General features: G+C 38.7%; 2 protein-coding genes across 9 annotated transcripts; both read left to right on the top strand.

The window, feature by feature from the left end:
• The first annotated feature begins 322 nt into the window (after window positions 1-322).
• Window positions 323-7,462, top strand: LOC123986579 (arfaptin-2-like). 7 transcript variants are annotated; one of them, XM_046074912.1, is made up of 10 exons: window positions 323-378; window positions 725-833; window positions 1,568-1,676; window positions 2,143-2,205; window positions 2,774-2,860; window positions 3,001-3,104; window positions 4,432-4,653; window positions 4,724-4,881; window positions 4,994-5,168; window positions 5,980-7,462. In XM_046074912.1, exons 1-10 carry the CDS (start codon window positions 338-340, stop codon window positions 6,133-6,135), a joined length of 1,224 nt encoding a protein of 407 aa, XP_045930868.1. In that variant the 5' UTR covers window positions 323-337; the 3' UTR covers window positions 6,136-7,462. The 7 variants fall into 7 exon arrangements, with proteins under 7 accessions (XP_045930868.1, XP_045930873.1, XP_045930874.1 ...); XM_046074916.1 differs by having other exon boundaries at window positions 341-378; window positions 705-833; XM_046074913.1 differs by lacking the exon at window positions 323-378 and adding an exon at window positions 385-528.
• Window positions 7,463-9,864: 2,402 nt separating this feature from the next.
• On the top strand, window positions 9,865-16,668 carry fhdc4 (FH2 domain containing 4). 2 transcript variants are annotated; one of them, XM_046074744.1, is made up of 12 exons: window positions 9,865-10,248; window positions 10,682-11,213; window positions 12,131-12,192; window positions 12,748-12,850; window positions 12,974-13,059; window positions 13,141-13,241; window positions 13,348-13,418; window positions 13,509-13,616; window positions 13,709-13,779; window positions 13,874-13,991; window positions 14,073-14,237; window positions 14,313-16,668. In XM_046074744.1, exons 2-12 carry the CDS (start codon window positions 10,845-10,847, stop codon window positions 15,555-15,557), a joined length of 2,499 nt encoding a protein of 832 aa, XP_045930700.1. In that variant the 5' UTR covers window positions 9,865-10,248; window positions 10,682-10,844; the 3' UTR covers window positions 15,558-16,668. The 2 variants fall into 2 exon arrangements, with proteins under 2 accessions (XP_045930700.1, XP_045930701.1); XM_046074745.1 differs by lacking the exons at window positions 9,865-10,248; window positions 10,682-11,213 and adding an exon at window positions 11,259-11,669.
• Window positions 16,669-17,674: the final 1,006 nt, after the last annotated feature.

Below are 17,674 nucleotides of genomic sequence, written 5' to 3'. Positions count from 1 at the left end.
CAGTGAACTGTTAGTGACATCTTCAGGAGAAAGACAGTACTACAATTTAAGGATAAAACTACGTCAGCACTGCACGACGTGGAAGATGGGACAGGGGAGGGGGCTTGACGATGATGCTACGTTAAAGGCATTATCCTTCAAAATAAGAGCATGTATTCACAGCATACGCTTCCAACCTCTTATTTGTTAAACAACACAAACTAAACAGCATAGATCATACGTTTTACTCGAGGTGATTTGCGTTTAATGCCCATCCACGTGACTTAAAATAAAATAAAAAGCTCACAAACTTTTATTTCGAAATTATACTTCAAACCTAAAGCTGTTAGCTGGCTGGATGCAGGGATTTTCTGAATTACATGGAAGCAGGCAGATAATGTGAGCGTTGCAAGAAAAGGCATCATGGATGTAGCATTGAATGATAATTAAAGACAACGGTGCTTTCCCGTTGAAATTATTTTAAGTCTGCAGTGCAAACAACGGTTTGTTTCTCATTCGGACGACTGGACTTTGTAGGTTGCTACAGTGGTGAGGAAGCTAGCTGTCAAGCAGTAGCCCTCTAGCCAGCCACATCAGCACCGCTGCTATAAGCCTGCCACGTTAACGTCAGTGTGCAAGCTGTTGTTTTGTGTTGATGTGGATTAGAAGGCTGTGTGATTATCATTTTGTAAAACTAAAAACATGATATTATCTTTATGTTTCAGTGTTTGGTGCTGTCTTGCAGAGATTTCGCTATGGCAGACAGTATCATGAGCAAGGCTGCTACCATGGAAATCCCTATTAACAGCAATGGAGACACAGGGACTCTACCAGAGGATGACAGTCTGGAGCAGGTAAGTTGGTCACATTTCTCACACTTCACTGACAATGTCTGTCTGCTAAATCTGTCTTGGCATTTAGCGCTCAGTTGGTGGCAGTTCTCTATCCTTTTTCTACTAACAGTACAGTCTAGGACTGAGGATGGTTAGGCCAACTGTTACCTAACCATGCACAGGCCTGCAGCTATGCACAGTAGTTACATGCCACTATCACCATCAATGCCTGCAATTGGGAATGATGTGTTGAGAGCATGGAGAGGGAGTAATTCCGACATTATTTAGGATATGATGCTTTAGTCATATGATCTTTTGCATGACAAGCAGTGAATAAAATGCATAACTATAGTGCATTTTATGTCTCATTCTTGTACAGCCTGACAGGGTTTAGGAAGCTGCAGTATCAGTGGTCCTACATAGATAATTTGTCTATCTCTGTGAAGAAGGTAATACTGAGGGCCACCATGCTGATTAATAAAACAGCACATAAGCAATTTGTTGGTGCAGTCTCCATGTGCGGGTTGACTTGGAACAGTTTTGGATGATAGACACTTTAAGTTGATAATGTTAAAAATTACAAATTAAAGTTACAACTTTCTGGGCCTCAAATATTTTTATCTTTTCATAACATTATCAAAGGTGGCTCGTATTAGAAAAAAATGCACTGTACTGTCCCTGTACTGTAGATTATGAAAAATATAATAATATTTCTTGCCTTCTATTCTACCAATATTTTGTTGTAAATCCATCAGGATTTGCAGCAGGTAATGGTGTCTGGACCCAACCTGAATGAAACCAGCATTGTCTCAGGAGGTTATGGAGGACCTGCAGGGGGCATCATTCCTACCAGCTCAATTAAAGGTATTAGTAAAAAAAAAAAAAAAACTGACTGCCTTCTTTCACAGGTTTTGCATTCTTTGTTTGTTCTTCACAGTACAGACACAGTTAGCTCTACAAAGGTATCGTGGATTTAAGCATTAACTAAGTGTTGCTAAGTTATGCTAATAACTCTATATCATTGTAATAGTGTTGCCGGTGAATACAAATGACCCTGCAGTTACTTTGCCAGGTGCATTTCTGGCTCCACACAGCTCACTGTTCATTCTACTTTCGAATGCTCCCCACCCCACACCACCACACTTTCTGTCTGCCATGAGCTGTGCCAGAGATTGCTCATTGTTGTTGCAATCCTCACTGAAAGAGGTTGATCTAAATTCCCCTTTAAGAACCATACAGAGAGCTTTTCCTCCTTGTATTTTGATGTGTCACTAGAGAACTGCTGACCTCTATGCTCCTGGTTCATATTACAAACATCCATATCCCATAGGGCCTGCAATACACTTCAACCCTGAGTATCTGGACAGAAGACGAGTCCCTGCACCAGGACCAGGTGGCTGTGTATTCTGACGACCCTTTTTGGTTTTCTAAGTTAACCTTTCATATGTTGGTCTGTTTTTGGCCCCTTCATAAGCTGTTTTGGTGTTGCTTGACCAAGGGATTGGTGTGCAACCTTGTTTGTATCTCTTCAACTCACAGCTTCAGCAACAAGAAACGTTTTGGCAGCTTTCAAATTAGGGATGAACTAACCTGATATTATAAGGTTGTCACTTGGAATGCTGTATTGTTGTCTAATAAGAATGTCCTCTTTTATGCTGTGAAATGCACTGCGGATGACATGTTGTGTCATTGCTTGGTACTTACTTTCATCCCATGAAGTCCTTTTCCCATCTTTTTTATAAATCCTTTTATTTTGCATGAAAAACCTGCATGGTGGATTATTTCAAAACCCCTTTTAATTCCAATTTATTAGAAATCCTCCTCCTAGAGCCTAACATTTTCTTTCAGTCTACATATTCTGCTGTTTAGCCGCATATCTCACTGCCAAGCTTTTTTGACATATATTTCACTTCATGCCTTCTTCTCATCATCACACTTTATCATTACCATGCTCATTTCAGACATTCGCATGAAATCCAGGGGTGTTAATTTGCCTAACAGTCAATCTGCAGCCAGTCGACTTGCCCAACACACAGACCAGCATCCAGGTATCACCAGGCTCATCACCATGTCCCCACTGTCCTCACTCATTGTCATTACCCATGCAATTTTTTTTTAAACATCTGCCTTGTAAACTTTGATAAAATAACATGCAGTAATATGTACATTGTTCTTTTTTGTGTGTTAGGGTCGTCGAACCATAACACTAGTAATTCAGCTGAAGAAGTTTCTCGCGGTGTGGCAGTGGAGAAATTAGACAGTGTAAAGAAATGGGGCATAAACACATACAAGGTATTGTGTGTTAGATACTTTTGTTTCCAAAAGCTGATAAAATTGATATGTTAGTTCTATTTATCCCTCAACATGTTGGGGTGTCTGTTGGTACCAAGTTTATCCATATTGTTCCCATATCAAATTTTAAAGTATATTACCTGTATTATCCTATATTATTACTATAACATACCACATGATTAAGTTAACTGAAATGGGGATTGAGTAGTTTCTCTTCTATCAAAATCAGCTGTGACCATTTACACGTGTGTTTCAGTCAAAGTGACTACATGTTTTTGTACCATCTTAATAAAGGGGACTAGTTATGCATATGTTCATATTAAATGTGGCCAAAGTTTCATGTCCTATTATGGTCATCTGCTCATGATCTGCTCCAGCAGGCCTTGCTCACGTAGTACAGGGCAGCCCATACACACGTTCAGTCTGTCTAAGTTATTCAACTGCTCTGCTCAGGACTCCTCTTCAGGTTTTTTGAGATGTTCTATATGTCAATACAGAAAGTTATTTTTTAGTTGGGAAGTAAAGTTGGTTAGTTTCTTGATTGACAGATGGCTTTACTTGTGACGTGACTGCTAACCTCTGCTAACTGTAGCTGCCGTTAGGAAGCTCGGAGCCCGGGTCTGATAACCTCTCCCTCCTGGCGGTCCAAAGCTCCTGTGCTAGTGGTGTAAACACCAACACACTCTCTGAGATCCCAGTCCAGGCAGAGCCACACCCCCAGAAACACTCCAGAAACATGTTCTTCCGGCTTTCAGAGATCTTCTGCATTGCATGGCCCCATGCTGGTCCATAAAGCAAGCGTACCAGATACTTCCGTTAGCTAACTAACGGCTAACTACTATTAGCCCTCCACTAACTTAATGGGGATAAAAGGATTTAATCGTGAACAATCAAAAAAATTTTGTCGACTGTTTTACAGTGACTTCTTTCACAATGTAAGTCAAGGGGGAAAGGTTTTGCAAAGTGTGCATCAAGTGATGGACCCAGACGTTGTAATTCTACTGTTCGGTCACTATGTGAAATTGGCCCAGAACACTTCCTGGGGGCTTCACTGCCCCTCGGTAGGTTTCCACAAGTTAGCCAATCAGAAGAAATTGGATTTTTTGGGATAGTGGCCTTAAAGACATTACTTGTTTCAGACAGAGGATGAACTGAGAGGCTGCATAAAAAGCCAATATAAGATAAATAACGATTTTTTTTGAATTGTGAATTATGCAAAGCTACTCTAGTGGAGTCCCAGAATACATAGAGCATAAAATGAGCATAATGGGTCCCCTTTAACTTCATTTGATTTTCTTATGCTGGGTTTAATGTAATCTCTGTGCAGTGTACGAAGCAGATGTTCTCAGAGAGGTTTGGACGAGGTTCACGAACAGTAGATCTGGAACTGGAGGCTCAGATTGACGTGTTAAGAGACACCAAGAACAAGTATGAAAACATCCTAAGACTGGCAACTGCACTCACCAGCCATTTTCAAAGCATGGTGCAGACACAACAGGCTCTAGGAGACACCTTCACCGACCTCAGCCAGAAGTCCCCAGAGTTGCAGGTACAGTATTGCCAAAGCTCTCTGTGACATGTAATGGAAATTAAGCTAACTGGTATGTGTTTCTCTGCAGGACGAGTTTGGGTATAATGCAGAAACACAGAAGCTGTTGTGTAAGAATGGCGAGGCTTTGCTCAGTGCCATCAACTTCTTCGTATCCAGTGTCAACACCCTGGTCAACAAAACAATGGAGGATACCCTGATGACCATTAAGCATTATGAAAATGCAAGGTAACTAATCCTGACATCCTCTTTAAGAGTTGAGGAATATAATCTGAATTCATCTAGGGTGATCCCCTGGAAAATGGGAGCCTATGACAGCCTTAACTGTTTTTGCATGCAGACTTGAGTTTGATGCCTATCGTTCTGATCTGGAAGAGCTGAGTTTGGGCCCTAGGGATGCAGCTACTATGGTCCGCATTGAGATGGCTCAGCATGATTACCAGATTCACAGAGACAAATATGAAAGGCTACGTAGTGATGTAACCATCAAGCTCAAATTCCTGGAGGAAAACAAGGTTTGTCATTTGAACAATTGTTTTTTTTTCTTTGAAATGTCCGCATATTTAAAGAGTAACTTGACACCTCTTGAAACCTTGTGCTCCAGTGGTTAAACTTCTCGAGTAAAGTGTACTGTAGGACCCCATGACATCACTATTGGGTGTGGTTACAGGTGCAACAGTGCACACTTTTGACCACATTCAACCACAGGTATCACTGATGCTGGGTGTGGTCAGAGGTGAATCAGGCTTCAATCTGTGAATGAGCAAGGGCAGTAAATGCTTTTTTAGCCTGGTGTTAGGCTACTCCCTAAAAAACACCCACTGAAAATTGCTTTTGGATAGCTTTATGAATGCACATTCTTCTTTGTTATTATGCATCTATTGCACCAGACTATGTCAAACTAAAGGAAGCAAGGACATCTTCATGCATAGACGCAAGCATATTCATCCTGCAGATAATCACAGTTAAAGAGAATGCCTCCATTTTGTTAAATTAAACACAGACCTGTGATCCCCACTGTTAAAAACATAATTCCATTTTATTTTGGCAGTTTGGCCAAATTAATGAAAACTAAGGACGATAAAAATCAACATTAGTCACAGTATGTAAGATTTTTCATGCCTAAAATATCTTAAAAGGCCGGCTTGACACTTGGGAATGCATTGTATTGGAATGTAATGTGCAACTCGCTTGTAGGTTGATTTCCCAGAAACTAATCTGAGCAGCTAGTATATGTAATCTTAATAGATATTAACAGGCTGTGCTTTCCTGTAAACACTTGCAGATGTGTTTGTAATGGCAGAATTATCCAATTCTTTTTTCTAGGTGAAGGTGATGCACAAGCAGCTGCTTCTCTTCCACAATGCTATCTCAGCTTACTTTGCTGGCAACCAGCAGCAGTTGGAACAAACTCTAATACAGTTCAATGTAAAGTTAAAGCCCCCAGGATCAGACAAGCCATCCTGGCTGGAGGAGCAGTAAAGAGCGCTCAGAGTTCAGCTCTTTGAGATGTACAGTGACCCGCTGGTCAGTGAAGAACTTGACATTGTGGTTAGATGGACAAGCATTAAATGCATAAGGGAGTATATCGTAGGATCAGTAGCTGCCAGTGATAAAGAAAAACACGAGATATCTCTTTTTTGTAATGTTTTTTTTGACATCACTTATTACATAGATGGAACAACAATTTCAGTTGTATTAAGAATTGTTTTCTTAAGTCACAAATGACATTTTGTTACTTTCTTATTCTTTAGGTAGCACAATCATTTACATCATATGACTTCTTATTTATGTACAGTATAGTTTACTATTGTGGAAATACCCATAGGCAGTTTTGCACATGAATTATTTTAGTTGTTTATTAAGTTATCAAAAGCATTATCTTTAATATTTCAGAGTATATGACATGGGAGGAATTCCACAAATCAGATTAGTAAATTAGTGGGATAAAAATCACAATTTATGAAATATCCTCTGAAATAGTATTTTTTTGTTTTTTTAGTATGCATGAACCATATTCAAAAACATCAGGATATAGCATAATAAGTTTTCCCACTATGTTTCTAATATCACTTAATGGAATACTTGCCTGAATGGTCAGTTTATGGTTTACATGCATAGAAAAAAAAAATATATATATATATATATAATGAATATAGTGATTTTTCTCAAACCTAATATACAATCTATAATTAGTTTGATCTCCAAAATTTTGAGTACCTTCAGATATGCCCTTATGAATCCCGCAGAGTATCTATCTTGTTTATTCCACAGTTTACACATGGAAAAAAGCAGATGACTTGAAAAAATCAAAATGCAACACATAGCCAGTGGTTGATTGACTCTGTTTCAATAGAAGGCACCAGAGTGCAGCTGAAAAATACAGTGTTTGAGACTCATTCTTGAAGTTTCAAATTTTAAAACACAAACAGTGAATGGGAATACTGGATACATGTGATACCACATGCACTCTAGGTTACAATACAAGTCTCAGTGTCTCTTCAAGGACAGAATGTATGAGTACATTACTTTGTACTTATTTTGTGTTATTTATTTACCAATCTGTTTGTAACATACCATTGTATGTTATGTACATTTATTATCTTTCTAGTTCAGTCAGATGGTTGTCTTTGTCTTGTTCTGCATTTCCAATAAAATCTGCTGGATGTTTTGTTTCACTTTAGTGTGCAGTTGACACAGATCTGTTTGCTATATGAAGTTCTCACAGATTATGTACAGAAAACTCAGAATATATGTAGTATGTATGCCACCAATGTGTACATGATAATACAATCTAATATATCTCTAACATGTTTTCCATGACTTATTATCTTATTTCATAATTATCTAATGATACTTTCATTACTTGAAAGTCAAGTTGAGGTTACTGTGGGTCAATGCACATTGAAACACCTTTTCTTGTTTTTGCTGCTTTTTGAAAACTTCTTTCTTGCATGTCATCATTTGTCTTCTTGGTAATAGAAGTCATCCGCAAAGTTCATCCACTAAAAATACCCAGTGAAAGTATGTTAGAAACTCAATCTTGAGATACGACTACGTAAAGCTTGTACCACTTAACTAACTTAACAGATTTTATTTCATTCCTTCAGTGTTAACAAGCTTCTGAATGACTTCTGAAGTCAAAAAACAACTTGCATAGTATCAGAAAACAACACAAACTTAGTTTTAGAGGTTGCCCATACAGTTAGACCTTGTATTAAATTTGTGTTTCTGTCAATTTGTCAACCGTAGACATGCCATGGGTTGGGTTGCAAATATGCATCACATCCTGTGGCCTACTGTATGCATTTACTATATTTAAATGTGTTTATCTTGTTTCCCTCACTGATTTAGTTTCAGGCATTGTATGTAAATGCTCCGTACTTGTATAGTGCCTTTCTAGTCTTTTCAACCACTCAAAGCTGCATTCACCATTCATATCACTGAGCCTAAGTGCTCAAACAGAAACTAACATTCACACACATTCATGCACTGGCGGAACAGCCACCAGAGGCAATTCGGGGTTCAGTATCTTGCCCAAGGACACTTCAACATGCAGCCTGGGGGAGCCGGGATACCCGCTCTATCTCCTGAGCCACAGCCGCCCCTTGTACATACTGTACGATATGTATGATGATTAATTATGTACATGACAATACAGTGAATGGGAATGACAAAATGTAAACAGGAATACTGGATACATGTGAAACCACATATTTTCTGGGTTATAATACAAGTTTCAGTATCTCTTCATGGACTGTATGTTGACAGTACATGTTTGTTTTGTTTTGTTTTTTGTTAAAATGTGGGTCTACTGATATTGACCTAGCCTAAGTGGATGAGGGATGATGAATTTGGCAATACTAGTTTGTCCTGATGTTATTTTCACAGGGCAACTAACAGTAGCTTAAACAAGCTGGATGTGTTCTTTTGTGTAGGTGTGTGCAGCTGGTAAAACCTAACAACATTAAAATCACAAACATGTTCTTATCATAATTCCCTTTTCCATCTTCCCTCCCAATTAACCTAATTCCATCTAAGTAGGGTTATGAATGGTCTCCGATCAAAAGCAGAATTTATTCAGTAAGCACATCCCTAATCTCCTCCCTTGTTAAGCTGTACCTTATTACTAGTGTCTGAATTTTAAATATATCTGAAAATGACACACAGACTGTGGGCACACATTTGATCTGACTATCTTAAGTTGTGAATTTAGTCCTTACTATACTCCCTCTGAATAAATGTAGTATGCAACCAAAAATGTTAACATTCCCAGAGACTTCCCAGTTCAAATAAATTTTACTTTCAAGGCTTATTTGCAGGGAAAATGCAAGTGAGCGTGCAAGTGATTACATTCCTGGTTAAGAAAAAATTGCAGGCCTAATTACATTTAAATAGTGGTTCCTATGTGAGACGTTTGAGTCTATAAATTCTGTCGAGTTTTTAAAAGGAGTGAAAAATAGCTAGTTCTTATCTATTGATACAATTTGTAAGAAGTTCTTAAAGACAGGGAATCTTAACATACCTATGTAAGGTTTAAAATAGCCGCCCTTTGGACATAGCTGATTTTACAAAATATCTGGCTTCCACATTTCTTCGAGATATTTTTATAGAAAAATAAGATGTACACAGGTACACAGGGAAATAAGCTTTTGAGAATCTGTACAATTGGACAAGTCCTCCTTTTGAGAGCATTAAGTGTAGTTGAAACCTATTCTTGAGTTTCCCTTGAGCCAAAGGATTTGCATGCTCATTTAGGGTATTGCACCTATCTTTCTAAGGGCTATAGTTTTGGGGACAGAGTTGAAATGCTTGCAGCTAAGCCAATCTGACCACCAGCAACCAGTCATACTCGATGGCATTGTGTGAGCTGGTTAAATGTTTAACTAAGTATGTAGTTTGTTGTACTTTTTACTCATTTGATTGATTTATTTTTGCTGACAAAACCAAAAAACAAGGCCATACCAGCTCAAACATTATTAAAAGTAGCTTGGGCTAATGGTAAAAATCTTGTCTATCACAAACTCTTTTACATTAATTAATTTAGCTGACGCTTTTACCCAAAGCCACTTACAATTGCGTCAGAGGTCGCACGTCTCTGGAGCAACTAGGGTCTAAGGGAATTACTCATTGGTGGATGTGTGAAATTGGGGAATTGAACCCGGGTGTCTCACACCAAAGACATGTGTCTTATCCACTGCGCCAGCACCAACCCAATTGATTGCTCCACCCCAAAAGAAATCAATTTTCTTTCCTATCAAGCTGGATAAGTCTATTCCAGTGGACTGCTCACATACGTTCGTGATAGCTGGACACAAAACACAGCGCGACCACAACCTCCAGCCAACAAGCCGAAATAGTTCAGTAAATCCCAGAGGTCCTCCTTCTGGGAATGTGTGGGCTGCCATGGACGTAAAAAATGACTTCCCTGGGCGTGTCGTTTACACGCAGGTAGTTTCGACACTCTTTTCTTGCGCTTTCCAGGTTGTTGTTGCTCTTTACTTCTGATGGTGACGTTTCAACAAAACGACGGAGGGATAAGATAGAGAACAAGGAAATATGGGTAATGGGGCAGCAGCGGAATCAAAAGCAATGGTAAGTTGTCTTTTTACGTCGTGGCGTGTACCTGTTAGTAATGCTAGTAACGAACATTGTACAGATTAAGGTGGATATAGCTAACGTTAGCTGGATGCAGAAGAAAACACCAGGTCTTTACAAACTACAATTTTGCCTTTATGACTAAAATATGTATTTGTCATATAATGTTTTTTGCCAAATAAGCTTCTTGTGTAACTAACTCAGTTAACTGGACTGAATGTAACGTGCTCAATAGATAATTCTTCATAGTATAAAGACCCTTGTGATATTGTGATAAATTTGGAGTAACTTCTGAATAATGATTCTAAAGTTTAAGCCTTTACAGCACAAAAGCTTTAATTTTAGGTAGGCTACAGGAGAAAGTGAATGTAGTCACAGTGTACATGGTGGTTTTTGTAACTCTGTCCCCACCCTGTTCTCTTTCTTTCAGTCTGAATGCATCATCCTAACTGACAACATTTTCCTCCAGCACAACAGTTGCAGCAAAGTCCTATAAAAACAGTAATTCAAATTTTATTGGTTTTCATCCTGCCTGTATGTGTGATGGAGAACATGACATTCTCCGAAACCTTCTGAAAGCTCCTTGACAAAAGATGCAACCAGGAGGTCCTCTCATTCCACCACCTCCACCTCCACCTCCACCTCCACCACTACCACCTCCTCCTCCTCCACCTCTACCTCCAGCCCCTGGCCTCCCTCCGCCCCTACATGGCGGGGGCCTCATTGCCAAGGGGGCTACCCGGAACTCCAGGATGCGCAATTTCAACTGGGAAACTCTTCCCAAACACAGTGTGATAGGAAAGCACAACATTTGGACAGCAGATAAGACTGATGGGGAATATGAGCTGGACACTGATCACATGGAGGAGCTGTTCAGCCATAAGCAGGTCCAGCAACAACTCAAGTCCCTGAACCGCCATAGTTTGAGGGGCCTGCCAACTGCTGCCTCAGGAGCGGAAATAGTGAGTACAACACTGGATTCATGTGTCACACCTTGCTTAGTCATAGTAACACTTTAACCCCATGTAGCAATAGAAATGTAAGGCATTTTTTTGTGTAATGTTGAAATATAGAGAAGTACTTTGACCTGGATTGATCATGTTTTTCTAGATGTGCATTCAAGATAAATAGTAAACATTCTTACAATGTTTCCCTCTGCTAAAACCTAAGACCATGTCATGTGTTTACAAGGATCTGCTATGTCGAGTTCATTCCACATATGCTATAAATCCCAATCCATGTGGTTTTTATGGAATGGGACTATAGTGATACTTAAAATAATTGCATTTCCAGGATAGTAATAAGAAATATGATGTATTGCCTCTATTTGAAACATTGTATTTTGATTTAGAACCACTCAATACAAGGGTGGAGTCTATTCTTGGAGACTATTCTTCATATCTGTTTGCTAAAGGAAGGTATGGTTGTGTCCTCATTCAGCACCATTCTGTATAGCAGCCTACTTATGGCCTGTATTCATTTACTGTATATAATAAACTGCATTTATTATCATTAATATAAAGGCAGGTCTTAAATCAAAACAACCAGAAACTGAAAATTAATAGAATATTTATAATGTTCATAACCTTGATTAGTTGTTGTTTGTTGAACATAAATTACTTAGAATTTTTTACTAAACTTTTACTTTGACCTATGTCCCATTTCCAAGAGACACACTGATAAAATGTGTCAGTGATGCAAAAAGATATCTTTGCCCTGATTGTTCAATACAGTCAACTCAAAGGATTCTTAACCTTTGGAATCAGCTGTCTGTTTGGAAAGCTGAGGTGTCAGTGGTACAAAAGCCAATAGTGAAACTATCATAGTTGATTACATGATTATTAATTATATCCAGCATTGTGTCTGTTTCCACTCCCAGGTTTCCATCCTAAACTCCAAGAGGAGCATGAACATTGGAATTTTCCTAAAGCAATTCAAGCGGTGAGTCAGTTGTAGTACTCTTAAGGTGTGATTGTTTTTGACAAGACAGGATGAGGCAAGCAGTCATGCTCACAAAACGTTGAAAGCCAACATGTCCTGGCAGGTCTGCTCTGCACTGTTCTACAGCTCCAACAGGTTACTACTGTGTGGTAACCCTCATTCAAATTACTGTAAAGGTATTGCAAATGTATTGCTTAAAGGTATTTGGCGTATGCAATAGATTTAACAGAAAATTAAAAAAAATATTATATACTGTAACTGTTAATGGCAGCCTCAAACATTTGCATTTCAAACTGACAAAAATGTTTCTTGTCAAACAATATGCCATTATTGTACAGTGTTTTTCTGAGGTCTGACATCAGAAGTGGTGCTATTTCGTAAAGCTGTTTGAGTAGGTAGAGTCTTGGTGGTGTCAGATTCTCAACTTTTCCAAGGATACAAAAGTGTGGTATTAACATAGACACGCACTGCTCATTGGAAGTCCCAACCCTAAACAAAAACATAAAGATAATTGGTGACTATTAACCCTGTCTGTCTCTCCACCTCAATCCACAGGCCTGTAAAAGACATGATTGAAGAAATTAAATCAGGAAGTAGTCTATGTTTTGCTTCTGGAAAACTGAGGGAGCTGTGCAAGCTGCTGCCAGATGAAGGGGAGGTATGTGTGACAGCTGCTTTTATTTTTTTTAAGCGTTTACAGTCTTGTTTGTCATTTTACCTCAGAAAACACAATCTGATTTTAAGATTTGTGGGCTTTTTTTGACTCTGTTAATGAATACAGGCAAAGCAGTTGTTCAGTTTTAAGGGCGACCACTCCACTCTCCCTGAAGCAGATCTGTTTATGCTAATGTTGGTGAAGATTCCAAGGTGAGCTACCTGAATATAGTGTCTTTCAAATGTTAAATATCAATGGTACTTTACTAATGATGGAAACCTTGTGTCTGTTAGTTATGAAGAGCGTCTCAGAGGCTTGGTGCTCAAAGAGGAATTTTTTCCCCACGTGGATGAAATGAAAGAATCCATTGGCACTTTGACAGCTGCTGGAAGAGGTATTATATGTTTTCCTGGATTTTAAATAGATAAATCTAGTAAAAGATTTAAAATTGTGTTGTAAACCCATTTAGACTTCATAATTCATGATGTGTCTTCTTTTAGAGCTGTTGGAGTCTGATCATCTCCATTCTGTCATACGACTGGTACTGAAGACTGGAAATTACATGAATGCTGTGAGTGTATACTATGTGATAGTGGAGTCTGGGATGACTTTCCTATTGGTTTGTGCATCTCTGAGTCTCGTTTTATTTATTTGATCACAGGGTGGCTATGCAGGAAGTGCAGTTGGCTTCCGCATGTCTTCTCTGTTGAAGTTAGTGGACACCAAAGCAAACAAACCTGGAATGAATCTTATGCATTATGTCGTGATGGCAAGTAGCTTTTCTTACTTTGATTTGATTGTAGTGTGCAATCCATTTTCTTTAAATGTGATTTTTATTCAAACATATAATATTCACCACAGCAAGCTCAGAAGGCAGACATGGCCCTGCTTGAATTTCCAGAACAACTCAAACACATTGAAGCTGCAGCAAGGTAAACAATCTCATTTTAAAGGCACACTGCATATTTTAAGCCTCTTTCTATTTGCTGTATAATCTAAATTTATTGTTTTTTTTTGTTCTTTTAGAATAAATAAAGGTGAAATTGAAGCAGAGTTTGAAAGACAGGTAAAGAAAGTACAAAATGGCAACGCGGACACCTTAAAGCAGGAAGACCTAAAGGCACAGATGGAGGATTTTTTAAAGGTGAGGAAGCCTTTTTGGGGAATTCGGTTTAGTTTGTGTGAATATTACATGTACTAATGTTTTGATTTGGTCTCCATTTAGGAGGCTGAGATTTGCTTGGCAGAAATAAATACTGATCTTCAGGAATTGCAGTCAGTGAGTGACTCTGTAGCAGAGTACTTCTGTGAAGACCCAACCAAGTTCAAACTGGAGGAATGTTGCTCCATTTTCAACTCCTTTTGTGAGAAATTTATGCGGGCCATGCAGGTAAGCCAGTGTACTGGCATGTTTTCCTTAGCTGAGAAAAAAAACAACATCCATTAACTGTGTGATTTTCTGCAGGAAAACAAGGCTCGAGAGGTGGCAGAAGTGCAACGGAGACACAAAGACAGACTGCAGAGTGTTGCCAAGCGCAGGTCCACAGCTACCTGCTCCAGTAGAGACAAGGAAATGGATGGAATTGCATTAGAGTCTGTACTACAGAACCTTCTCACCAGTCGTGTCTCTCGGAGGAGACTTGCAAGGCCCTCATCCTCACATGGAAGCCCCACAAGTGGCAGCCCCAACAGTGGGAGCCTATCAGAAATTACCTCTCAGGCAAACCTCCCCACTGGAAATCAGAAGGGTGGAGGGTCTTTTAGAATTAAGGAGATCGGCAGAAAAGAGTGGAATTCAGCAGCTGAACTCACAGAGAACTCTTCACAAAAGAAAGCACAGACTAATAATGAGGACAACAAGACAAAAGGTGGCATTCTTCATGCAGAAGAAATAAAATCTTCCAGAAAAGAGAACTCTGGAGGTTTTATGCGCCCAGCCAACAGGACTGCCAACATTTCCTCTTCAGGCAGAACTTTCTCAGCCATCACTGATGACGATGAGGAAGATCTACAGGACAATAATGAGGATGAGGCCCAAAAGTTGCGTGAAGCATCTAAAAAAGTTTTTCGCTTTCAGAACAGCCGTGGGAGTGTCTCATTTGGTGACAATTCTCTGGAAAATCAGAAATCGGCTGGTCCAAGTACCATCTTGCCTCGTCAACGCACCTTCGACGAGGACAGAGAAAGGTATGCTGGAGACCCAACCAATGAGAATTTTGTTAGATTTTTGCTAAATCCTCAGTCCCCCTCAAAACTTAATCTTGGCCGGCGCAATACACTACCTACTAAAGTCCCTAAAACTGAGGAAGAGGAAGATAATCTGTGGGCTCAGCCCCCAGTCAGAACTCCTAATTCTGCGGCAAGAGACAAAGGGACACTGCCAGAGGGTGCTGGATACAATCCTTCAAAACAAGTGTTCGACTTTACTGATGTATCTCACAACTTTAAAAAATCTGGTGCTCAAGACCAGAATACCCCTTCAACAGAAAAGAAAAGCAAGCCAAATGTTTCTGTTACCCATGTTCCAGATGAAGGGCCTGGGGAGCAAAACCAAGAGGGCAAATCAATGGAGCTCACAGGCAACCAGAGGAATAGTGAAAAAAGTACATGGATTAAGACCGAAACCTCTGGACTATTTTTTAGCTTTTTAAAACGGCTTGGAGATATGAGCAAGACGCAGAGCAGCAAGGAAACTGTCCATAAAGAATGATATACAATTTAAAGTCAGGGAAGCACATGTAACTTTAGTGTTACTTGTAATTTACTCATGATGATGATATAGTGTTATTTTTAATAATACTTTTGTAAATTGATAATGAGGTTGTAAAGAGATGGAGAGAAGGTTCTAGGAAAGTGGTTGAAGAATGTTTTTGAAGGCCACTTTGTATGTTGTACCAGTAGATGGCAGAATACAACAAATGGGAAACTGTTGTTCAGAAAATAGGGCGGTTGTTAATTCCCAGGCAATCTGTACATTGTCTACTAAACAATGAATGGTGGGCACACAATCCTTGCATAATATTATTCCATTGACAGTATGGTATTATCCTTAGTTGGATAAATGGTTTAATACTTGCATAATGCGTTCTGATTGTTACATTGTCTGGACTGAAATGCACAACCTTGCAGAATGAAATGAGAAAGTAAATGAATGAATGTTGAGTGTGTGCATAGGACAGCAAAGTGAAATCAAACTTTATGTAAATTCTCGTTTTGAATGTTATTTTTGATATTTTGATAAATTACTACTTGTACTGTATACAGTATGAATTGAATTCATTTTTGTGTTTTACATGATGGATATCTTTGTTTTCCTCCTCTGTTGTCACATAATCACATCAAAAATGCAGAAGGCTGTGGACACTTTCAGGATGGTACTCAATTCAGCCATTGTGTTGGGCTTAAATGGGTCAGTGTTACAAAGGCTGCCTGTATCTGAGCAGAGCTGAACCATGGACTGTCAGTGGCAAAGTCAAGGGTGCCCATCTCAAATTAACTTGATAAGAGATTACTGTGGTTGAAGGGCCAAGACCTGGTGGCTTATTATGATGAAAAGAATAAGCTTCACTGGAATTACCCCTGTACTTGCTTGTGGCCAGGGAACAACTCCAATGTCTCAAAATGGAAGTTCAACTATTGGCATTTCTTAGCAGTTAATACCAGAGTTACAATAAGTAGCCTTTAAGGAGTATGTCCAGCTGTCTGACTGAAGTGCAACAATGAGGTAATGAAAATGACTCTTAAGCTTCACATTTAAACACCAACTGGAGTGATCAAAATGTTTTTTATATTTCTTTGTAATAAAATATTTATAAGAGTGAGATGGATAGCCACCAAAATAATTTATTGTCACTAAATAGTGCATTCCCAAATTGTAACTGTATCTATAATCAGTGAGAGTGGTAAATAAATATGTGAATACTGTGTATTTAGTATAGTAGTAGTATATAAATCTGTATGTATGTAAGAGAATCACATCAAGTGTCTGGGTAACTCTACTCTTCAGCTAAGAGTATTTACATCTTACATTTATATTCACAAATAGAAAATCAAACACATATTGACAGAGCTCTACAATGTCTGTAATGTGGGATGACTCCCAGGTCCTCCCAAGTCCTACAATTATAAAACAGTTGTTGAGGAGTCGCTCAGGGTCACCTAATGCTTATGTATTCTACCCGTGGTGAGCTAGTGCTGATATACAATATAGTAATTCTGAACAGCACACTAAAAATGCAGTGCTTTTTCCTACTCACATTTGAAATGACTCACAACACCTTACACTTCAGTTTAATATAAAGTGGACAGATTTGGTCTTATGTGTATTCTGACATCACCCATTAAATCACACAAATGTGAAAGTGAATTGTCAAAAGGCTATAAAAAATAACATAAAACTATAAAGAAAAATTCATGTCATGAATGGCTTTAACATTATTACATCAGCTATAAAATTCACTTCATTAGGTGTGGGTCCTGTTTTAAATTGCCAATGCAATAATGTAGGGTGGTAATATTGGATTATTTTTATTGCTACATAATTTGTTCAAAGCAGGATACACCTGCTGTAACACATGCTGTCTGTAATTAGATTTATTATATTATTTAGTATCCACTGTATTACCAGGTAACTGCAGGACCTGGCAGGTAACTACAGACAGCCAAAACAAACAAATTTGATATATTGTAATGATGTTATATTTGATATAATGTACGAATGTGTGATGAAATAATTAGAAATTTGGATTCATCCATCGTCAATATGTTATGTAACACATGTTATTAGCTATATCATTCTTGGCAGTGAGTGTTACCTACAGCATTGTG

This window comes from Micropterus dolomieu, linkage group LG17 (genome assembly GCF_021292245.1).
Source record: "Micropterus dolomieu isolate WLL.071019.BEF.003 ecotype Adirondacks linkage group LG17, ASM2129224v1, whole genome shotgun sequence".
Classification (NCBI taxonomy): Eukaryota; Metazoa; Chordata; class Actinopteri; order Centrarchiformes; family Centrarchidae; genus Micropterus; species Micropterus dolomieu.
This window is presented reverse-complemented; position numbering and strand designations above follow the sequence as displayed.

Coding starts and splice junctions, on each gene's coding strand:
- LOC123986579 (XM_046074912.1), top strand. CDS start 338: ATGCAGGGATTTTCTGAATTACATGGAAGCAGGCAGATAAT. Junction 834..1,567: donor AGGATGACAGTCTGGAGCAG/GTAAGTTGGTCA, acceptor TAAATCCATCAG/GATTTGCAGCAGGTAATGGT. Junction 2,206..2,773: donor AGTCCCTGCACCAGGACCAG/GTGGCTGTGTAT, acceptor TGCTCATTTCAG/ACATTCGCATGAAATCCAGG.
- fhdc4 (XM_046074744.1), top strand. CDS start 10,845: ATGCAACCAGGAGGTCCTCTCATTCCACCACCTCCACCTCCACCTCCA. Junction 12,851..12,973: donor TGCTGCCAGATGAAGGGGAG/GTATGTGTGACA, acceptor TAATGAATACAG/GCAAAGCAGTTGTTCAGTTT. Junction 13,992..14,072: donor AGATGGAGGATTTTTTAAAG/GTGAGGAAGCCT, acceptor GTCTCCATTTAG/GAGGCTGAGATTTGCTTGGC.